The sequence below is a fragment of the Aedes albopictus genome, chromosome 2, assembly GCF_035046485.1.
Source record: "Aedes albopictus strain Foshan chromosome 2, AalbF5, whole genome shotgun sequence".
In the NCBI taxonomy this organism is placed as follows: domain Eukaryota; kingdom Metazoa; phylum Arthropoda; class Insecta; order Diptera; family Culicidae; genus Aedes; species Aedes albopictus.
Genome location: NC_085137.1, coordinates 73,498,049 through 73,522,984, shown reverse-complemented (window position 1 = coordinate 73,522,984; position 24,936 = coordinate 73,498,049). Strand labels below are relative to the sequence as shown.

Genomic DNA, 24,936 nt, shown 5'->3' with positions numbered 1-24,936 from the left:
ATTTATTTCTCGTACGATTTTGCCCATTTGCTCTATACCTAGTTAACCGCTGCTAATGGATTCACTCGCGCCTCTCTATATTAACTAACTACCGATAAAGCAAAAAAAACTCTTTAATCCGAGACAAGGGTTTAACCCATCAGGTGCGACTAAAAGGAACTCTGTTTATGTATCTAGAGATAATAATAATAATGCACGCTCACAACAAGAGTATTAAACAATGTTAGCACACGTGTGTCATTCTCGCCCAAGCCCAACCCATCATGATACAAAAGAGAGAGAAAACAAACTTAGGTCCGCCGCCAGCCGATAAAAAGGTTAGTAACCGTACAGGGAACTAGGGGTAACTACTGCTACTGCTGCTGCAGTAGTGGGGCTTTATTTTATGAAATAACAACACCGCGGGGAGTTGAGGGAGGGATGTAAGGATAACAAAAAAGTACGTAGGGGTAGGCGGGGCATTATGGACACCCGGGGCAGAATGGACACCCTCAATATTTTGAAATATGCGAACTTTTTTGAACTTTTAATGAATGGAGAATATAGTCCATTTGTCTAAAACGTAGTTTCAGGAAAGAAACATTCGAAATTAAAATTATACTTGATTTTACACGAAAAAGTTGCGTCCTCCGTTTTTTGTGCATGTAAATTATAATTTTCACACCATCTAAAACAAGGTTTAGTGATTAATTTATTGCAGGCCGAATAAAACCTGATATTTCTAGAACACATGTAAGTAGTTTTGCTGTATGTACATGCTTAACATGTTTATATTTTCTTCTTTATTATATCAAAAATCAAGTTTGGAAATATCTTCTGCTGCCGGGGCAAAATGGACACTCACCTTTTTGAAAGAAGCGGCAAGGGAAAAATATAACCTAAATCACAAACCAATCAAATTCTTCGATTTCAGTATATTTTCGGTTAAAAGTTCACTATAGTAGACATAGGGTGAAACAAATTGGTCAAAAAACGACAGCAGCGGAAAATAGTTGTTCTAGGCACAGCTGTACATGCCGACAAAAACGAAGCTTTATCCAAAACAGCCTGAATTTAAATTAACTTAACAAAAATGAACTACTTCGGCGAATTATTCATTCATAATAGTTGTTTTGCAATGAAATTACTTTATAGTAGTGGTGTGCCGAGACCAGATTTATCGATATTATCGATATCGGTTTACCCAATTATCGATATCGAAACGATATCGGTTTCCAATTATCGATATCGAATCCGATATCCGATAATGAATGAAATATGACATTTTATTCTAAAATGTAGTAATTATATACATTTTACGGTTTCTGTTTCGCTGATGACTTTTTAAAGTGAAAATATTAACTTTTGAAGCCATTTCAAAGACAAATGCTGAGAAGAGACTGACATGGCATTTCCAGTTATTAATTTTCTTGCAGCCTTGATGCAACAGCGGGAAGCCATGTTTATTAACCCTCGAGTGATCGCGCTGTTGTATTTTGTACAACACGTTGAAAAAATCTCGCTTTTTGTACTCAGCGTTAGCGTGGTGCTGACGCAGGTAGCCAACCGCGCAAGTTACGGAAGGTTAATACTCTCAATACAGATTTCTTAATTGCTCTACTCTTCCCTTGTTGACCCTTAAGTAAATAATATTGTCACTTCGCCACTATATCGAACGTCGCACAATTCGCGACGTTTTTGGAAGTAGTGTGCATCTATCTCCTCTCCTTGTCATCAGCAACAAAGCGCAGGAGTCCCAAAAAAGTGGCGACCCTTTTGGACCAAGAAACATGCAATTTTTGATTGATTGTCTTTCTTGATTCCAACCGGATAGACAATATGCCGTTAAACCTTACGTTGAACTATCCATTCGTAATAACTCCACTGAAACGTCAGCTGATTTCCTAAATCAGCGAGACTTGAAAATTTTCTCTTGCTGCAAACTTAGTTGGCTAAATAGCACTGATGGACTGTCCGATATCGTGCGGAGAATATCGTCGATATCGGATTTTAAATTATCGGATATCGTATCGATAATTTGAACCCGATAATTATCGATAATATCGGATTTATCGATATCGGCACACCCCTACTTTATAGGTGTAAATAATGTACGAAATTCGTAAAAGTCTCATGGTGTCCATAATGCCCCATGGGGGTGTCCATTCTGCCCCGTATGCTTGAAGACGGTCATGAAAAACTAACATTTTTCATAACATTTTTTGAAGTGGATAAATCATTTTTCTTCGTGAGCATTCTTATGCAATAGATGCTAAATAGTCTTTAAAAGGATACATGTATCAAAAAACTAAACTTTTTTGACATCTTGCCAGGTAAAATTGGCAAAAACCTTAGGGTGTCCATATTGCCCCGCCTACCCCTACGCTCCAAACGTTAGTAGAAGCAAAACTTTTGAGCAGTTGAGAAGAAGATGGGGAAATTCGCAAGAAAGCGGCACACGTGTGCAGCTCTGGTTTGCTTCATCTCGTTCGATGTGGTCATTTCAGTAACAAATTTTGAAAACGACGTATAATCAATGGTGTAGCATTGATTATACGTCGTTTTCAAAATTTGTTATGGATTTCACGTGAGAGTCATTCCACGACAAATCGACAAAACATTCAATTTTTTCGTTAACATATTTTTGACTCACTTTGTTCGTCAATTAATTTACAACGTTTTTCAATAGTGTAAACAGATTCGAAAGACTTTTGCGACCTGTATAGAATAAATCTTCAACATTGATCATACTAGATAGCTGTGTAAGGTCTATAGCGGTTGTCTTAATTGGCAAAGAATAACGTATTACTTGTTCAAGTGACCCCTAATTCATTATAGTATATACACAGACAAACAGACGTAACAGCTTGAACGATTCACATGGAAATCCATTGCCCAGTTCACACTACCATCACCTGGTGGAAAAGTTGCACGAATCATTGTGTTGTACAATATCGTCAACAGAAGGCGCTAGTATGAAACGTCAATCGCATAGAAAAACGATGCGCGCGCCTCTGGTTGTGAAAGCCACAACTATGAAAATTTAAAATGATCGTTAAAAGCGTGGTCGATGGAAAAGTCGCAAGTGTTACGTCTGTTTGTCTGTGGTATATACTTATAGTGCCTAGTTAAATGGTTAGGAGGGATCTGATAAAAACCTAACCGATACTTTTTGTAAGAGAAACTTCTATCGAGATACTCTTGTGAATCCGAAGTTTGCAACGTTGAAGAAAAATGTATCGGGAAACTCACGTGTCATGCCTCGAGGATGTGTGCTTGCCAACAATGGAATCTTAACTATGCATCGGCTAGACATAACTCTCTGCTCTGGCAGAATCAGTCACGAGTGGAGTTGTCCAATTAATAAGCTTTTGTCAGTTGAAGAATCTTTATCTGGCCAAATATGTGCATGTTGCTTAGCGAATTTTGCGTTTTGGGAATTATCAGCATACTTTTACTGGTTTAGCTAGACTTTTCTATCAAGCCAGATGTTTGAAACGCTGTGTTAGTCGATTTGTTTATATCTCGTGGAATCACCCCTTCACGTACATACAAAATGGAAAAGAAGTCATAAAACCCACTGGACAAGGCACCTTTGGGACAGCTTCGGCAATAGTGCAACTTTGGGGCGGACGAAACCGGAAAGAAAAAATAAGATGGAAAACACGCGCGGAAAACCGTTTCAATCATAATGTACAAGTTTGTGGAATCAAGACGAAGCCACCCAGAAACGCCAAAAGAGGTGGAGACCATCTTACCACCGATGATGACGACGAATAGGTATGGTAAGGGATGTTTTGTTTTGGTGCGGCACGAGAGAAGAGCGAGAGATGGATGGATGGATGGAAACTTACCGGCTCCGTTGTTGCTCCCGGACTGACAGAGGCATGCGCCGATCACGAAGAGCCCGCTGCACACCAGAAACACAAAGAACATAACCACGGCGTACCCGTCGAAACCGTAGATCACGAAGGGCTGCGGTGGAGGCGACGGGGCCGGTGGCCGCGGACAGGACGCTTCACAGTCAATGCACGAACAGGCAGGAGTTTTGTCCTGTAAATAGAGGAAACCCCGGTGAGTTGTTGGTTGGCTGGCTTGTTGCTGCGGAGATGAAAGTGTGGCAAAGGTCAAAAGTCGAGGGCTTTAGCTACGGTCCTCGTTAACGGTAACGGATGATTTGAGTTTCACTTGAAAAGTAGTTGCATGAATCCAATTAATTTTTGTTGAAATATTCAAGTATCTACCACTAATGGTTAACAATTGAGATACAAACTTACATCCAGCTTCTGGCTACAGGGAACCACCCGTGGTTCCAGCGGTTCGAACGCACTGTCGTTGCTGCTCTGGTGGGCCACATAGTTAATCTGGAAGGGTACGTAGTAGTTGCCTTCCTTGGTGCCCATATAGGTGAACCATTTCTTGGCGCTGCACCGGGAAGCGCCCCACTCGCCGCACATGAGATCCAGCGCCAGCTGCCCGGTCGAGGGGACCGACACCTGGGTGCACGAGCCGTACGTTCCGTTCATGTAGTGCTCCATGATGTGCAGATCGATTTCGGTGATGTATTCTTTTTCTGTAATTAAATGGCGCCATTAAATCTAATTGGTCAATATATTCTCTCCGTTCGGAAAATTGCTTTACTGCTAGATAGGTGTACACTTACTGGTTTTTTCATTCTGCTCTGTTGCCTTCACTTCCATGAAGGTGGACTGCTTCGGATGGCAGGTGAAGTCGCACATGTGCCGGACCAGGTTGGCCATGCACGAGGGACACCGGGCGAGGAAATTCGCCGCCAGTTTGACATTGTTGTTGAGGATTTGAACCTGGACGGGGAATGGCGGAGCGAAAGAAAATAAATTAATAAAGTAATTATAATAATGTTTATTGTTTGTACCGAGAGATTTGAAGCTTCTGAGATATGTTATGTTATACGGATCTATTCTAGGTCGCCTAAGAACTGTCGTGCCTTAAGATCTCCAAGCGTACTCAATAGATTGTTATTACATTACTGATACGTTGTAACATCCTAAAGATCCATGAGCCATTTTTCTGTAAGGAACTAATTCCCAAAGATGTTCTAGGTCCTCCAAGAACTTCCACGAGTAAAGGCCTTAAGAACTACAATGTAATTTTTGTGGTGTTCTTGCACACTTGTAATCAGCTTAACCCACATTCGTTCAGCGTCCCATTCATAGGACAGATGCCTCGAACGTCCAGCGTCCTATAAATAGGACAGTCATTTTGATGTGAATATCTCCAGAATTAGGCAAAATTTTAGAAGACTTTCTTCAGAGAAGATGTTCTCCATATCCATACCTTGTTCATAGAGAACAATATAGTTTGTGACTGGTTCACTAGGTGCCGTAAACAATGCTCCAAAGATTACGTATTGTCACAATCAATGAGCATAATTTCGAAAGAAATTTTTTTCACCCCGAGTAGGTGGAAAAATCTGATGAATAGCATATTCAGTTATGATTGATTGAATAACTGAAGAGCAAAAACTGATATTGGTTTGATTGATATAAGAGGTAAAAGAACAGAAATGATAGTAAAATCTACTCAATAATAGCTCGTTAAGGTATTACAAAATCAAAACAATAGCAGACAAGATTTGACACTGTTTTCTAGAAAAAAAAAATTAAAAAATGTCAACATCCAGCATACGACCTTGGGATCCACAGGCGGCGATGCTTACCACTCAACTGTGGCTCACTGTTGTAAATAACATGGGAATAAGAGCATGCGGTTCTTAGTTTCCACAGCTCAGAAAGATGCACATGACATTTCACTAACATTGGGCCATCTCTATGGGTGTATGTGTTCCATTTTGTGCAGAAGAGCTAAACTTGTTCTTGTGTAGAAATTTTCAGCTATTTCGACAAGAACAAAAACTGATATCATATCACTTTGAGCTTTTCGTGCGATATTCATTAGATTTTTGAATAACTCATCAAAATCACATCGAGCTATGACAGCAAAAAGTGTTCGATTTGAGATATGATTTAGATATTCTCGTCTACCCGGGTAGAATCTTGACAATGATTAATAATGTAAAGTTCATTGCTTCTTCAGAGTTGTTAATCAATACATACAAAAGTTAATGTATGTTTATATGTTTGTATATTTGTATGGGGCCGTCCATATACTACGTGGACAACTTGGAGGGGGGGGGGGGGGGGGGGGTTCGAGAAAAGTCCACGCTTGTCCACGGAGAGGGGGGTGGGGGTTCGTCAAATGTCCACGTGGACAACATTGACATAAGAATTTTTTTTTTTTGTTCGGGTGAGCCACTGCGACCAGTATTTAGATCTTTTGTGGCATTACCCGTATCCTTAGTATTTAGTGCATGTCGTACTACTCCATTGTCATTGAGAGGCAATGAAGCATCGATTTCTGTACAGTTCCTGTTTTGTTATCCCAGAGGTGCAAGAAATAGATTGCGATAAAAAGGTCCCGTTATCATAGAGATTTAAATCCCAGTGAAAGAGTGCCCCTAATCAAACACAATCTATTTGAATTCTGAGAAAAACAAAACGGTGGTACTGATATTTATCCATGCATCGGAACTCTAGCCCCATCCGTGTCTTGCTTCTAGTTTAGTCCCAGGACAACAAAGAAAAACCCGGGACTTTAGGCTAGTTATAAAACTCTGTCAAATTAGAGAATGTGTTCAGCAATAAGAATGCACGTGAGTCCTTGAATTACCAGAACTTAACAGTCCTTGATAGGTTAGTACGTGCTTGGATACGTAAAGTATGTTTGATTTCCTAACATCAAGTGTAGTCTCGGGTGGGCAAAGTCCGATTCTTTAACTATCAGCAAGGCAGAATAAATGCAATTTTAGAAACTGTCACCAGTAACAAGGACTTTGTACCATGAATCCTTATTACCAAAACACATTACCCCAACTTGACAAACCGGATGTCACTAGGGTTCGGTTTGGTAGATCGTGAACCGTAACGCAACACATAAAGGCGATCTACCTACGTTACGGGCTCCATTAAAGATCGAGCATATTTTAAACCTCCTCAACCATTCATCCATCAGCACGGGTCGCCTGACACCTTGGATTGGGGTTCCCTGTTTAGTGGACTTTTACCCCCGGAACAGGTGGTCCGTAGTGTTATTCTTAGCCAATTGAGACAACCGCTACCGACACTACACAGCTATCTAGGCTGATCGGGAAAAGAAGTTAATATTGATGATCAACTTCATACGGACCCGAACAGCCGACATAAGAATTAAGAAACAAAGATTTACAAACGAAACAAATTATGTTGCGTTATTGATGAGATTTTCTTCAATTACAGTTCTTTACATTTTATTTTATTATACATTGTTTTTTAGTTGGACGTGACTTCTTCAAGCAAAATACATCATTATATTGACTCATCGACTAATTGGTTTTATATTATCACAACTTCTAATTACTTACTTTTTTCATCGAGGAATAGTCTGGAAATTTAAAATGTAGACCATGCAAATGTTGGTGCTTCAGTCAGGAAGTTTTCAGTGAAGTTCTGTATGGATTATTATATCAAATTTTGTAAACTATTTCAAAGTTTCAAAATACATGTGAAGATTTGCAGGCTTATCTAAAACACTTTTTTGGAGGAAGTGTAGAATTAGCATCTAAGTTAAATTACACATAAATAAAAACTAAAAAAAAAAACTTTTTTGGAGCTTCCTTCAAAATTTAAGATTTTTCTATAGGATATTGAAGTCTAAATCTCAGCAATATAATTTAGTTTCGACTATACTCCATGCATTTTAAAAGAGTTGCTGTAATTTTTGTTTTTGTAAGATTCTGAGAAATATATTCTTATCTCAACAAAAATCTAAGAAAACAATACTTCATCTTTACAAAAAAAAAAAAAAAAACATTTTAATTAACACCGTCTTCAACCAGAGATTGCTCAGACTGAGCAATCACTAACATTAGGCGATGGACATCATACGAAATATACAATGATCCAGTGGGGAATTTTCCGTTTGACGAAAATTTTTCACTGACTGAAGCGGGAATCGAACCCGCACCTGCCTTTTTGAGAAAGACTTTAAAATAACGTCACTTATAAAGTTTTCTCCCTGTATTTTTTTTGTTAAAAAATCATAAATAATAACTTGTTTGTATTTTATATAAAGCTATAGAATTTTGTTATTCATCAAGTTATTAATTATATTTAAGGCAATGTTTACGAAGAAAAAAGAAAACATTATTTAAAAAACTTTTTAAAATAGTTTTTTCCGTTTATTTTAGAAATATTAAAAAAAAAAAATCGGATGTCCACGTGGACATTGGGGGAGGGGGGTAGGGGTCAATGAAAAGTCCACGCTTGTCCACGGGGAGGGGGGAGGGGATCAAAAACCATGAATTTTCTGTCCACGTGGTATATGGACGGCCCCTATGTTTATATGTATGCATGCATGTATGTGTAAATGTATGTGTGTTCCAGCATAACTCTGGTATGCGTCAAGCAATTTCAATAAAATTTGGCATACACATTCCTTAGGTTGTGGAGGTGGTTGTAGGGGTATTGGAATTCAAGATGGCGGCTTAGGTTCGAATATGGCGGCCAAAACTCCAGAATGTATGCTATTTAACGGCAATGCTGCTTCGTATACTAAGCAATATGGGTAACTATCGGGCTTCATGAGTAGAACTCAAAAATAAAATCCAAGATGGCGGACCATATTCAAGATGGCGTCCACTGCTTGCTAGTTTGAGCTATTATACCATGCAACATGGGTATCTATCGATGGGGCTTGATGAGTAGAAGTCAAAAATCAACATTTGACGCTATTTTGGAATCCAAAATGGCGGAACATATTCAAGATGGCGGCCACGAAATGGCAGTTAGAGTTATGATACCATGCAATATGGGTATCTATTGATCGGGCTTGATGACTAAGAGGGTAGAGGGTGAGGTTGAGGGTCGGTAGAGGATAGGGTAGAGAAAGTAGAGTAGAATGTTAAGGTAGAGGGTAGGGTATACAGTAGGGAAGAGGGTAGGATGGTGAGTAGGGTTGAGGGTCCCCTATAGGGGAAGGGTTAGGGTAGAGAGTAGACGGTACGATTAAGCACAGTATAAAGAGTATGATGAAGGGTTAGAGTAGAGGGTACGGTAGAAGGTAGGGTAAAGAATAAGGCAGTGGTTATGGTAGAGAATAGGGTAGAGGGTAGGGTAGATGGTAGGGTTGAGGGTCATGATAGAGCGCAGGGTAGAGAGTTGGGATAGAGGACAGAGACGACAGTAAGGTAGAACGTAGAGAGTAGGGTGAAGAAGTGAGATGAGATTTTTTCGAGAAACCTTCAGAAAGTTCTGAAAAGTTTATTTTATTTTTTTCTGCATTTCTTCGGGGATTCGTGATGGAATTACTTCAGATTCCTTCCGGGATTCGTGCTGAGATTCCTCCCGAAAAATAATATTGAAAAATATAGATTTCTGCCGAGCGTTTGATTAGGCAATCCTAGATTTTTGAGTATTTATGCCGTAATTTATGATGGGATTCTTTTAAATTTTTTTCCCGATTTTTTTATGAATTTATTCCATAATTCCTTCCGGGACATCTTCTATGGGTTTTGCAGGAATTCCAACTCAGCTATCAGTAGGGATTCCTGCCGTGATCCCTCTAAGTCTAAGGTATTCTTATAACTTCAGGAATTTCCGCCGGGATTACTTTAGAATTACAGAATTTTTTTCAGTAACTCTAGCCAGCATTCTTTCATGAACTTTTGCTGGAATTACTTCACAGATTTATCCTAGAACACTTTCAAAAAGTGCTGTCGAAATATGTTCAGAGAATACTAGCGGAATTCTTTCAGGTATACGTGTCGGGATCCTTGCTGGCTTCTCGGGAGGTTTCAAGCATTCCTCTCGGAATCTATACAGTAATCCCTCCCGGGATTTCTTCTGTGATTATTTTAGGGATTCCTACCAAGCTTTCAGATAAGATTCTTCTCAGGATTCCACCAGATATGCCTCCCAGAATTCCTTCAGATAACCCTCCCGGGGTTCCTTTAGGGATTTCTACCGGGATTGCGTTAGAAAATCTTGAAAGGTTTCATTCAAGTGATCTAGTAAGCATTCCTTCGGAGATTACTGCTGAAGCTCCTTTAAAGATCCCTTCCGAGATTTCGTAAATGATTCATTTAGGGGTTCCTGCTAGGATTACTCCAGGGATGTGCAACTTGTATTCTTTCAAAGATTCCTGTGAATCTTGAAAATTTTGCGGGATTATTATCATTGGCGTAGCTAGGGGGGGTTCCAGGGGTGCCTGGCACCCCCTAGAACAAATTTGGCACCCCCTAGAATTTTTCCTTGAGTCACCAAAAATTTAAAACTTTACACAGTAATTCCAATATTTATTAATGGCACATTTGAACAAAACTTAAGCACACCCGGAATTACTTATATAACTGTTGTACGTTTTGGCGTTTATTGGTAAGAACAATTAACAGACTTCTCCACAGATTCCTTCAGAAATACCTGTATCTAGCCTTTCTTCAAGGATTCCTTCCGATATTTCTTCAATAAACTTCCCTTAGGATACTTCAGGCAGTCCTGATGGGGTTGTACATACACTCAAACCTCCATTTAGGTAGGATCCATTTAGGTAAAATCTATGTAGGTCCCTCCATTTAGGTAACGTTACCTAAATGGAATTTGATTGTGTTCAGATCAGTTGGAGTACTTGAGATTAGGTATAAGGTTGGTTTACAGGAAAGAAGTAGTGTGTGGTGTTAAAGGGATATGGGGAGAGGGGAGGAGGGATGAAATGTTGAGATATGCCCCCTAAACACCCCCCCCCCTTCCATGCAGTGTTGAAAAGTGTCAGTATCCGGCGTCATTTCCGGTTAAAATTGAGATAATCAACCATCCTTCCATCATTCAATTGATATGTATAAGCTCCAGCATTGATGACGTCAAACTCGACATCAACCTATCATTCACCTGTTTTTATTTTGGCCACGAAACCCAACATAGACCCAACAGTTGTTCAATGTTGGTCCAACAATGGTCCAACATGCGATAAAAATTGACCCGACTTTGACCCGACATTCAATTATTTTTCAGTCTGGCGGAATTTTGCAAGGTTTTCGTGTTTCATGCCCAGTTAGTCATTTGAATGACAATTCTGATCTAAGACTCTCTAAAACCCCCGAAACGCCCCTGAAGCCCCTCCCCTCCTGAAACTCCTTGAAAGCCATCTGAAACTCCGGATGACCTCCTTTAAATCTCCTAGTAACTCTCCCTTCTTAAACTTCTTTGCAACATTGTACTCCATTTAGGTAATAAACTGAATCCATTTAGGTAAAAATTCTATTTAGGCAGTCCCGATCCATTACCTAAATGGAGGTTTTGGTGTACTAGAAATTTCTGCAGAGATTGATCCAGTAAATTCTGCTAAGATTTCTTTGGAAATTCTTACTATGATTCTTCTCGGAATTCTTCTAAGGATTCCTCTAAAAATTACTATTAGGATTTCTTCAGGAATTTCTGGTGGAATTATTCAAGCAATCTTCCTGGGATCCTTTCAGAAGCTCCTCCGGTGATTCTTCCAGGAATTCCTTCAGAGATTTCATTCAGAGATTCTTCCAGAAATTTCTGATGGAATTCCTCCAGGCGCTTATATTGGCCTTCATCCGGGAATTGTGACTAGGATTTCTCAAGCAACTCCTGCTGCAATTCTTCCAGCGATTTCTCTTCTTCTCTAAAAAATCTCACTGTGATACCTTCTGGAATTCTACTAGGAAAGTTCTTCCGGAAGATGAGATTTTTATATAAAATCCCTTCATTGATTCTTCCATACATTTTTTCTAGGACATATCCAGGACTTTCTACAGAGGTTCTTCCAGAAATTCCACAGGGGATTTCCCCAAGAACTTCTATTGACCTTCTTTCATGAATTTAAGCTGGAATTCTTCAAGCAATTCCCATAAGGACTCCTTCAGAAATACTTCTAGGGATTTCTCCTGGCATACTTACTTGCTGCAATACTTTCGGAACATCTTCCAGAGATTCCTCCAGAAATTTCTCCTGCGATTCCCTCAGGGTTTCCTCTAGTATACTTCTACCGATTCTGTCAAGGAGAACTGTAGGTATTCCTCCAGGAATTTGTTAGAGGAACTTCTCTTAAGATACCCCAGGCATTGATGATTCTAGGATTTCTCTAGAAATTACTTCTATGATAGCTCCCAGAGTTCTAGGAATTCCTCCAGATATTCCAGCTGTGACTGCTCAAGCAATTCATGTGGTTCTTCCAGCTATTCTTCCTCCAGAAATTCTAACTGTGGTACTTCAGAAATTATGCTACGGATTCTTCTAGAGCTTTCTCCTGTTTTTTTTGCTGAGATCTTTCCAGGCAATCTTCCTGGATTTTTTGCAGAAATTCCTTTGGTTGTTCCACCAGGGATTTCTCCAAGGACTCACCCAGGAATTCATCCAGTGATTTTATCCAAATATTCCGCCAGAAAATCCTCATAGAATTCCTGCAGAAACTCTTTTTGGCCTTTCTCCAAGAATACCTCAAACAACTCCTCCTGTGATTCTTCCAGCAATTCCTCCACAAATTCTTACTATGATACGTCCAGAAATTCTTCCTAGTGATTCCTATACGAATTTATCCTAGCATTATGGCTGGCATTCTTCCTGAGGTTCTTTCAGAAAATCTTCCTGCGATTCCTTCAGGGTCTTCTCTATAGATTCTTCCAGAATACCTCTACCGGTTCTTGCAGGGACTTTTCAAGGTATTCCAAGGATTTTTTCTTTGGATTCCCCCGGCATTCCTGATGGGGTTGCTCTAGAAATTCCTGTACAGTTTTCTCCAGCAATTCCTTCTAGGATTTCAGCTGAGGTTTCTTTAGTGATACATCCCAGAATCCATCTAAAAATACCTCCTGAGATTTTTTCTGCGATTTCTTCAGAAACTCTCCGGTGATTCCTCTAGGAATTTTTATCCAAAATATTTTGTCCACGGATTCTCTCATAAGTTCTCCATGGGATTCCTACAGGAACTCCTCTTGGCCTTCATCCAGGAATTTCAACTGGATTTCTCAAGCTATTCCTGCTGTGGTTCTTCCAGCAATTCCTCCTAGGACTCCTCCAGTCATTCTTACTGTAATACCTCCCAGAATTCTTCTAGGAATTCTTCTAAGAATGTCTCCAGGGATTCCTTCAAAAACTTGCTGGGATCTCCTAGGAGTCTTGCAGAAGTAACTCCGGTGTGTCCTCCTGGAAATCCTAAAAAACTGGGATTTGTCCAAATATTTCTTGTTGGACTTCTCCAGGAACTCCTCTTGTCTTTCATCCAGGAATTCCTCCTCAAGAAATTTTTACTGTGATACCTGCAGGAATCCATCTAGAGATTTCTCCTGGAATTCTTGCCGGGATTCTTCTAGGCAGTTTTCCTAGGATACTTCCATAAATGCCTTTGATTATTCCAGGGATTTTTCTAAAGATTACTCTGGAAATCAATCATGATATTACACCTGGAACTCCTCTTGGCCCCCTTCAAGGAATTCTAGCTGCAGGAATCCCAATAGAAATCTCTAGAGAAATCCCTAAACAAATTTCTAGAAAAGTTGGAATTTCCAGAAAAACCCTAAAATGTATTACTAGAGAAATCTCTAGTGAAATCTCATAGGAATGTACGGGAAAAACTTTTAATTAATTAGAAGGCACAGAATGTTGCTAATTCACTAAATGAGAGATGAATTTGTGGAATAAAATCGCGTTCTGGTGGGATTCGAGAACACACGGCTTCGTATTTGCTAAATCGCAGTATTATCATTTCTTTGAAGGTTCCTGAGACATGGTTGTTTTTTTTTTTTAATTTCTACGGTAGTTTCATTGGAACCCAACAAACATTTTAGCTTTTTAGGAGAGGAACAAACCACTCTTAAGAAAACTATAGTTAAAGAAACTGATATTCAACTAGTTACGTTTCTTGGGAATGCAATCAACAATTTCTTTGATTTTTTTTTCATATTTCAATGGCTATTCCTCCGTAATTATTTTATCAATTTCTTTTTCAGTTATTTTGAAAATTTCTCAGGCAATTTTATTGTGATTACTTTTGTATTTTTTATGATTTTATTGTATTTAAATTTATTGCTTCCGAAACTTGCTGAACTGGAAATTCAGAAATCCTCAAATGGACTTGCTTAAAGAAAATCCTATGAAATTCACGAAAAATTTCCTGAAAAATTCCCAAAGAAATTGCCGGGAAAAATTCCATCAAAATTACCTTAGAGCTTTTAAAGTAGTTGCCAAGAGAATTCATATAAAAACTACCAGAAGAATTCCTGATGGAAATAGTAAGTTTTTTTTTTAATAATTTGGCTGAATCCAATCTCACAGTAAATTGCCAAAATATATTCTATAAAAATTTCCACAAACATTCACAAAAAAATCGAAGAAATTCTCAAAGAATTTTCCGAAATCATCAAAGGAATTTCTGAAGAAAATTTAGAAAGAATTCCAAAAGTAATTGCAGTAACAGATTTTTCAAAGAACCACCAGAGTGTTTTTTTTTTTCAAAGAAATTCCCGAAGGAAAACTCTGAAAATATTGCCGAATTGATTTCTAAGGGAATTACGGAAGAAGTTCTTGAAGTAATAATAGAAGTTTCCAATTCCCAAATAATGTTCAATGCAAGTAACACCGGAAATGCCGAAGGTGTTCCGAAATTATCTACTGCAGGAATTCCTTACATAACGACTGAAGAAATCTTGAAGGTGAATACATACCTAATAGCATAGATAATGGAAGTCCAAAAAATCGATGAAAATCGGGAAAAAAGTAGAATGATTTGCCGAAGACATTTCCAAAAAAAATAAGATGAAGTTCCCAGAGTCAATATCGAATGAATTACCAAAGGCTTCACTAAAAGAATTCTCGAAGGAATTGCCAGAAGAGTAATTGGAGAATTTTAAATAGCAAATATCAATAGGATTGTTGATATTAACCAAACATCGCTAGAAAGACTACTAAAAAATTGGCGAATGAACCACCGACGAACCGACATGACAGTGGTGTTTCAAAACTGTCCCCCCTAAATTTAACGGTCGACCAGCGAAGCGAGCGAACGCATCTGTCAAATCAGCGTAGACGCGAACCTTTTCCTATATTAACACACGGGGGTTTGCGGTCAAGCTATCAAATCAACGCGAACCGTTCTACACGCTAAGAAAATGTTACTCTAAAATGAGTAAGATTCACACAAAACTGAGCTAAACTGGAACAGCTCAAAAAATGAGTAAATTGCATTTCCAGCGATAGCGGTGGCCCGAGTGCAAAAATCCAACTGGTTTAAGCCGTATAATATTCTTCGCATCATCAAGAATATTATACGGCTTAAACTGATGAGATTTTCGCACTTGGGCCAGCGCTATCGCTGGAAAAAAAATTTACTCAATTTTGAGTTGTCCCACTTTAGCTCGAAAATGAGTGAATTTTCTGACCGTGTAGAGGTGGCAATAGTGTTCGGCTATTTTTCATCATGGCGTCAGGGACAACAAATTTGAATTTATTCGTTCTAGCTGTCACGTCAGTTCGTCGGTGAAGGAACTCCCGAGAAAACATTTCAAAAGATTTGCCAATGGAATAAAAAAAAGCCAAATAAACTCCTAGTGGAATTTCCGCTGAAATTTTTAAAAAATGCGTAAAAAGTGTTTAGTATCAAATTCTAGACATATTACCAAATAAATTCTTAAAGAAATTGGCGAAGAAATTGCCAAATTTGAAGGAATTACTGAGAGATTTTTAAAAGAAGTCCTAATTAAAATACATTGTACAACAATTTCCAAATAAATTGCCCGGGAATATTCCCTGAGGAATTACCGAAACAATGTTTTGCCGAAAACACAAATTGCTCTGCACAAATTCTTATTCATTGTATTCAATCCACAAAAAAAAGGGTTTTGATGATTGTAAAGTTCAAATTGAAAATACAAATTCCATGTATGATTACGTATAATGTTATCAAGTTCTCAAACCTCACATGGCGGGGAGAGTGTTAAGTCAGTACAACGGTTCGGATTAAAAAAAACTGTTCTTTAAAATATAGCGCGTTTAACCTTTCAGGATGCGCGCCATCAAGCAACCGAAACTGCTTTGCGCTCGCGCTGTATACGACGAGCGAGGCTTTTTGGATGTGTTGTACTTTTTACAACAGCGCGCGTCCTTAAGGGTTAAATTTTCGTGCTAATTTGTCCCGCGACGCAGTATATCATTGTATTAAGAAGTTAAAGGTGGATCGGTATTTTTTACAAGAAAAAAAGCAAAACAACCTGGAAGCCTTTAAAACTGGCACCCCCCAGGCACCCCCTAGGAAAAAATCCTAGATATGCCAATGATTATTATAGGTATTCTTGCCAGGATTTCTGCCGGGGTCCCTCCAAAGAATCGTACCGTCTTTTATACATTCCTCCCGGGATTTCTGCAATTATTCTTTAATGGAGTCCTGCCGAGCTTCCATCCGGGATTCCTTTAAGGATCCTATCAGAGATTCTGTACGGGATTTCTTTTGTAACTTTCAGGAATTCCGTCCGAGCGTGAACTACAACTTATGAGAGTGGGGGACTAAGTGAGTGGTTTACCATTTTTCATGTGGCCGAAAGTCACATTATCTTTTTTTATGTAACTTTGATAGTGCTCAGAATAACACCATAGAACCCACATATTGTTCACGAAGAAAAAATCATGGAATAGTACAAACATAAGTTGTTGAAAATTTAATATCGAAACATGGAATTTTTCTCAAAATTTCACATATGGTGAGTACGTAATGAGAGTTTGTGGAAAACTGAATGAAAAATTCAGTTACTATATCAGAAATCATTACCCAAGTAAAAATCAGCATGCCTTCAAGGTTTATTCATGTTTTATCCTGGTTTTTTATACGAGCATGTCAAAAAGCTAGTTGTTCTAAATTAGTTTTATGTGGTAGTTGTTTACTTTGAACCTTTGGCGTTCCATAAAACTATCATATAACTTCTGCTATAAACACCTTCAATTAAAGACTTGCAAGTAGACATGAATTGGTTTTATCACTTATTGTATACCATTTCAATAAAACTTGTATTTGCGGTTGTTGTCGGAAAGATTTTTTTGTAAACAAATACACAAAACTGTGAGGCAATGCATAAAACCAACAAAAGATTTCGTGGCCGTAACATAAACCAAAAAAATGCTGCGATAAAACCGCTAGTTCTATCATGAGCTCAGTTATGACTACCTCAGGAGGGTTAGCCCTATTGGAGGAATCATCAGGAACACAGAGTTTTATCAAAAAAATATGTCGCCTAACCGGGATAATTCATGTAAATACAGAAAAAGTATTACTCAATTTTATGATTTCACGTACAGCTTAAGATCAAATTAAACCATACAACACGTTTCCGTCATTTTATTTTGTCAGAAAAATTATAATGTCTTTTAAACTCCGCTGTGTTGAAAAAAACCTTTTTTGCACCCAATTCCACCGAGTAAATTAAATGCATTTAACTTCCAAATTATGCATAGTTTGTGTGGCGCACTTAGTTTTTGTCATTATCACAGTCACATTCACCACAAATTTTCCGTGGCATGTCTCCTGACACGTATTAATCTATCTAATCTAATCTAATCTAACACATGCGCAGCCAGTACAAGAAAGCATCCTGGAAAATAATCGGGTTAGATTACGCCCGATTATTTTTCTTGTCAATATTGATGATTGCAGCATATCGAAGATATGACACAAGCATCAAAGCGGCCAGGCCTACTGCGCAGCGTTTACCGCAAAGATGATTCTTTGAAATGATTCGATTTCAATGAACATTCATTTTAAATCGAATCTACAGGGGAGGAAGGATGCGTGGACATGCCGTACCAAACGCTCCGAGATTTAGATATATGAAAAAATAATGTATTTTGCTGTATAGGTAAATGGATGTTGAAACGAGAAATGAAGCATGAAACGTTCTCACCGAATTTTGTTAATTCATTTGTGGATCCACTTGAGGAATGAAACTTTCGACGTCCCGTGGCCAATTGTTGATGACCGGATCCATCTATAACTCCTGCACGTAGATACGTCACTATGAGAAGACGCATCCGATTCGGCCAAACCAAAATTCGCGCACGGCATCTTTGCACTAACTCGACATCGCTGCACTATCGAAATCTCCAAAAATACCACTCGTCATTTCACAATTGACCCAACATCCAACACAAAAGTCTGCGAATCACTTGATACCACAAAACCCACGACATCTTCCATTCGAAGTTAATGTTTGGATGGCATAACACCAAACGGTTCACCAACCAGCGAGCGGTGAAAAACCCTTTTTTTCTTTTTCGGCTGGCAGCCTTAACTACAATGCAGGAACTGACCGCACCCGACCCTGCACCAAAAGCACTACCGATCACGAAACGTGCAGCACACAGTCCTGTGGACAACGCAAATCACTCCGGATGATAAAGCGTCGGTTAGTATCACGGGAACGTCACAGAACAAGCGCATGTCTCCTGACACGTATTAAATAGGAAAACAAATCTGAATTCCATATCTGCATCTTTCCAATTGATGGCTGGATAATCAACCAAGCATAATTTATTCTGACGATCGAACATTGAGAGTGAAAAATAATCAAAACAATTATTTGACAAATCAGAAGATGGTTTTATTTAGAAGATTGATAAAACTATGATACCTACAACCCGAAATCCTAAGCCGGTTTGCATACGAAGTCCTGTAGACCCTAACAAGACTGGGCCAACTAGCCAGAACGTGGGCTTATTGAGGCATACAAGAACTCGAGAGCATTTTCAAGTCGGCATATCAATGGTTTTATGTTTACGATTTTTGAATCGCTAAAAAACTTTGATAAAATTAAAATTTTTACTTGGGTATCTATGTAAGTTTAATACTTTGTTGTGTTATTAAAAGTGAATTTGCAGAAAAATTAAATCCTGTTTGAATTTGCATCAGTTTTCGAGTGTATCATTTCTACGTTGCCATCCTGTACATGCCGGGATCCTTGCTGGCTTCTCGGGAGTTTTTCAAGCATTCCTCTCGGGATTTATACAGTAATTTCTCCCGGGATTTCTTCTGTGATCATTTTAGGGATTCCTACCAAGCTTTCAGATGAGATTCTTCTCAGGATTCCACCAGATATGCCTCCCAGTATTCCTTCAGATAATCCTCCCGGGATGATTCCTTCAGGGATTTCTACCGGGATTGCTTTAGAAAATCTTGAAAGGTTTCTTTCAAGTGTTCTAGTAAGCATTCCTTCGGAGATTACTGCTGGCGTTTCTTCAAAGATCCCTTTCGAGCATTCGTAAAGGATTCCTTTAGGGGTTCCTGCTAGGATTGCTCCAGGGATGTGCAACTTGTATTCTTTCAAAGATTCCTGTGATTATTTTAGGTATGGGTGCCATGATTCCTGCTGGGGTCCCTCCGAAGAATCTTATCGTTTTTTATACATTCTTCCCGGGATTTCTTCAAATATTCTTTAATGGATTTATTTGATTTGTTATAGAATTTCAAATGAGAGAAATGTTGAACACTTCAGTTGAAATTACATGAAATTGCTCTCACTTGTTTAGAGCTGTATTAGATCAGAATATAACGATAGTGTAGAAGTTGTGCTGAAATAGAACTAGAGAAAATTATCAGATATTGAGGACCTACATTGAAGATTTTTTTTTTTTTTGGGAACTACACCATAGACTTCCATTTTTTTTCGTCAAATCAAGCTTACTTTATTGGAACTTGACATTTGATAACCCATTTATTTAAATTTATTTATTTAAATTGTGAGACACCTTAGGATAACGGGTTAAATTAAGAATATCAGATGCGCTGGTTTTGGTTTTCGTCAGATTTGTGCGCTTGAAATCGTGAGTAAGTGCAAAAGTCGGCCATTATGGCGGCCATTTTGGGTTTCTAACAAATTTGTTCTTAAGAGAAACAAAATATTCAAAATGGTAGTCTAGAACCCAAAAGTTGAACGCATTCTAGCTCAGCCTAACGTTAATCGGTTCTCGCCAATTGTTGAATGGTTTACTTATAGCTACATAGTAGAAGTTCATCTGTCGGGGTTGTATGAGGTTTCAAGGAGGTTTCAGAAGGTTTTAGTAGATTTCAAGTTTGTTTCAGTAAACGATTTAAATTCTCAATAATAATGTCTCTGAGAACTCGTTAGTATATGTACTATCAGTCTTGATTGGTTTTAGATTTGAATTATTGGAAAATTCTACTAACAGTGCTATTCAATATGAAATGTATACCCTGTCTGCAACAACGCTAGTACAAAAACGTCCCAGTATGCACAGCTATACTACTACCACTGCTGGTAGAAAAGTACACGTGACATCGAATTAATTCAAACCAATTTGGTTCCATCCCTCCCAACAGGCAATGACATCGAGATCGACCCCACCCCGGGTGTCGTTGAACTCACCTGTGCATATTAGAAGAGAGACAGAGAGAAAAAAGAAGAAACTTTCCGATCCCACAAACGGGATCGAATCTAGATTATCAACTCAGACCGTTCGAAATCTCAAAATATAATCGTCATCATTGTGTAGCTATGCTATACCTACTAACTACTAAACGGCAGCGACGTTTGTTTGTACACATCCATTACCACACCCAAACTGTTCGCATCGAACTACTCTACTGAGGCAAGCTGTACCGTAAACCGGAGGTAAGTTGATTAGCGAAGAGGCACCTACTAGAACGCGTTTTTTTTGCAATAGCAGAACTTTATATAGGGTTTGAGTGCCATAAGTAATCTCGATCTCAATCTGAGAAGTTTTATGGCAATAGAGTAAGGTGGGGCAAAAGTTCGACCTTAGTTGATAATTCAACCTATTTCAAAAAATCGAAGCAGATAAAAATAAATAAATACCGTGTGGTGATTCTACCATCCATGAGCTAAAATTTAGCTGAACAAAGTTACGCCAAATGTCTTTTCAATTTTGAGTTACAACACTTTTTGTATGAGTGTGTTTTATTCGAACTCTTGCCCCACCACTGGGGCAAAAGTTCGAATCTAGTGTTTGTGGAATTTCGCTAACCGTAGCACACTATTTTGACACTTTGGTAATAGGAATACCTGAAACCACCTCATATTTGATGTTAGAACTGGAATACACTTTAAAATTCGATTTGGATTTTACCCAAATCAGGGTTAAATTTACTACACCAAAAATTAGTAGTTTTCCGCCAAATTCAGATAAAACAACATTTTTTTTTCAACTTTAATCAAATTTTCTCACTAATTCCATCACTCTTGGAGATAATATGCACATTTTGCAGAATTTTAGGTTTCTACCTAAAGTTGCCACATGACTCGAACTTTTGCCCCACAATTCGAACTTTTGCCCCACTATGTGTAAAATACGTTTTCCAAATCTTTTTTGCAAAAAGTTATACATGCTAGAGCATCTTCAAAATATACCTAGTTACGCCCCAAAATAAAATATCGAATTCGATTTCATTAAAATTTCATTCCATGCGTTGGAAGGGTCATCGCATGTTACAATTTTTTGAACAAAAACCAACATTTTGTCATAACTTCTCGAAACATTGAACAATTTTCATAATTTTTGGAGTGAAAGACTCTTTTTCCAAAAGGGTTCGAACAACCTTGACACCCGAAAGAAATAATTTGAATTGAGCTCAAAAACTTCAAAAGAAACTCTTGCCCCACTCGAACTTTTGCCCCACTTTACTCTACCGTTTTGTACAACACCCAAGTTTTAACAGGAATTACAGAAAAGATTGATAAAAATAGATCAATTTAGCCCTAGTTCACGGTACCAACGTATAAGACGGAAATGGTTGTTTCCATTGCCAAGGCAAAAACTCATGCCTGACCCAAGTTAGACGATCGGTCGGTCGTCGCCGTTGTTGGCTGAGCGATTAAATCATCCCATACCAACCAAGTTACTTGCAAAATGTTGTTGCGATAGTTTTAATCCCGTCTAGTACCTAGGTACGTGACGACGTCTGAAACTGAAAGCGTCTTGGTGTGTGACCGTAGCAATAAGATGAATTGCTGTTTTTCGCGCGGCAGCGCTTTGTCACGAATACTAAGACGCAAGTTCGCAGAGACGCTTGATTATTTATAATGACTTGGCTACTAGCTAGAAACATTCACCAGTCGCAGTCAGAAGCTTCAAATTTCCCAGGGTACCGATTGTGTTCTCAATAATTAGCCTAATTGGTGATCTTTAATTATCTAAACTCACCTGCTCTGCATCGCAGCATGTATCGATGGCACCGGTGCCGTCCTCGTCGGCCAGCAGATGCTTACACCACACCTTGAGCAGGTCCTTCGTTTGATTGCTGGCCGGCTTGGCCGGCCCATCGTAGGTGCAGTACTGCGAGGTGAGGGCAGTTTCGTTGTTGCACACCCCGTACCAGATGCACTGCCCACCGCCTCCTCCCCCTCCGTCCCGTGTGGGTGATAAGGGTGAGCCCCTAGTGCCACCACCGCCTCCGGTATCCGCCGCTTGCGTCGTGCTCTGCGCCAGTGACTGTCGAGTAGAGAGATGGGAGAAACGTGATGTTAGACGAGCGTCATCTTTATTCTTTATCATCATCGTGCGTCGGGGGGTGATAGATGGAATAGACAGGTGATGATCAGTTCTCGAGAGTCATGTGTGATGATGGAGCAGTACCTTATCAGTTGCTGCACAATAACGTCAGTGAACGATGATCGATTCTTGAGAGTAGCGCCACTTGGATGTTACCTACTAAACAACTTTGCAAGGGCTCGTATACCTAAATGAACAGGTAAATGTACAGTTCACTGATATATGTTTCCCTTTACTGGCATTTACCAGATTTGCTGGTATTTCATAAACAGACAGAAAAACTTGTAGTTAAAAGGCACAGAATGTTGCTAAATGACAAATTTAGAGATGAATTTGTGAAAAAATCGCGTTCTGGTGAGATTCGAACCCACGACTACTTATTTGCTACACCGGCGCTTTAACCAACTAAGCCACAGAGCAGGTAGGTTAGCAAGCCACTTGGACAGTGGCCGGTTTTTGGGCACTCTTCGCTGTAACTCAGTCAATTCCAAACCAATTGATTGGGATTTTGTACACGGCTAGATACTATGCGTATCACTCCGCGTTTCAAAAGTTGTGTCAATTGGTACAAAATAAGCTTTGTTATAGCAGAAAAGTGCCCAAAATAAGAGTCCTGCAGAGATGGTTCCACTTCCCAAAATGAACAGGTAAAAGTGCAGTTCGTTGCCTTTTACTGGAATTTACCAGATTTGCTGGTAAGTAATAGACACACAGAAAAACTTGTAGTTATGAGGCACAGAATGTTGCTAATTGACAAATTGAGAGATGAATTTGTGAAAAAAATCGCGTTTTGGTGGGATTCGAACCCACGACTCCGTATTGGTTAGACCGGGGCTTTAACCAACTAAGCCACAGAACAAGTAATAATCATGGTACCGTAAACCGGGGTCAAATTGATCTCCGGGTCAAAATTGATCAGACGTTTTTCCATTGGATAAAGTATGCTTTAAATAGTTTTGATGCAAATATCGTTTAGTATCTGTTTCCAACAGCACAATACATAAAAAGAAACTATGTAAAATATGCTCAAAATAACTGAAAAACGTCTGATCAATTTCGACCCGAAGATCAATTTGACCCCGGTTTACGGTAGAATCATTAATTCTGCAGAATAGAAAGCCAAACTGAACTCGAGCCCAATAAAACGCGATTTTTATCACAAATTTATATCTCAATTTATCAATTCGCAACATGTTGTGCCTTCTAACTAACAGTTTTTCTGTAAACGTTCAGTTATTTAACAAAAATATTTCAAAATGTCTACTTCCAAAACATCATGAAATGTGGAGCGGATCTGGTATGATGGTTAACGTACCTGACTATCATTCAGAGGACCTGGAATCGAATCCCAGTCTCGACGAACTCACAAACTGTGAGTTCTTCTTTCGGAAGGGAAGTCAAGCGTGGGCCCCGAGATGAACTAGCCCAAGGCTAAACATCTTGTTAACACAATAAAAAAACATCACGAAAAGCTGAAAATGTTGGTTCACTACACTACAGATTTCAGATTTACGAGATTTTACATGGACGAACTTACGTATTTTCGGCCGTTTTGTTCTCCAAGAAAGGTTTTTTTAAACCGGTTGAACTCTAAGTTGGCCTCAACTCTATTCCAGCCAAGCTCAATTATACGACCAAGTTTCAGGCAATTAGGTCAACAAAACCCCGCAAAACAAAGATAACAAACCTGCCGATAATAACTAACGTCACCCTAGTAGGTGTTCCGCAGCAACACTCTTAGTAAAAACCCGGTTTAATCCACCTATGGTGAACAGAACCCTTCTTACACTTATTAAAACTATTGTTGTATTATTTGTATTTAACATATTTATTTTGTGTGATGGACCAAAAGTTCTAGAAAATATTGTGGATTTGGCATCTAGTGAATTGGTTTCCAAAATAGCATCATGGACCATGGACTGAACTACCTGAAATGCCAGACACCTTCTAGAATCTTGTGTGAAATTTTTAAAAAATAGCTTACATATTCTGGAATATTAACTGCCAAAAGATCTTGAATCGATTACCAAATGGATAAGAAAATCAGCGAGATATACTTTGTCTAATATCTCTTAATCAGTCGATTAAATTAGCTCCGAAGTACTTGGTATTCATGGTTATGGTGCAAAAAGGACAAAAATGATATATCTACTAAGTTAATCAGTTTTAGCATTAGCTAGTTATTTTCGCTGTCCGGTTCTTGCATTTTTCCCACAATATATAAATTCAAAGCTTTCATTTAACATATTGTTAGTTTTCATAAAATTCCTGTGTATTTGTAATTTGTTATTTATAATTTTATTGAAAACAACAATACACTTTGTCAGCATTATTTATTGAAAAATAATTTCCCATAGAC

At 38.7% G+C, this 24,936-nt stretch overlaps 1 protein-coding gene across 4 annotated transcripts in view; it reads right to left on the bottom strand.

Moving 5' to 3' along the window:
- LOC109621239 (NPC intracellular cholesterol transporter 1) overlaps window positions 1-24,936 on the bottom strand; it is a 150,693-nt gene that overhangs the window by 43,647 nt on the left and 82,110 nt on the right. For all 4 annotated transcript variants that reach the window (XM_062849921.1, XM_062849922.1, XM_062849923.1 and 1 more), the window contains exons 2-5: window positions 22,230-22,517; window positions 4,643-4,802; window positions 4,257-4,552; window positions 3,834-4,032 (exon numbers count right to left, since the gene is read on the bottom strand). In XM_062849921.1, the coding sequence (XP_062705905.1) occupies window positions 3,834-4,032; window positions 4,257-4,552; window positions 4,643-4,802; window positions 22,230-22,517 (943 nt within the window). The remainder of the gene's footprint in view (window positions 1-3,833; window positions 4,033-4,256; window positions 4,553-4,642; window positions 4,803-22,229; window positions 22,518-24,936) is intronic.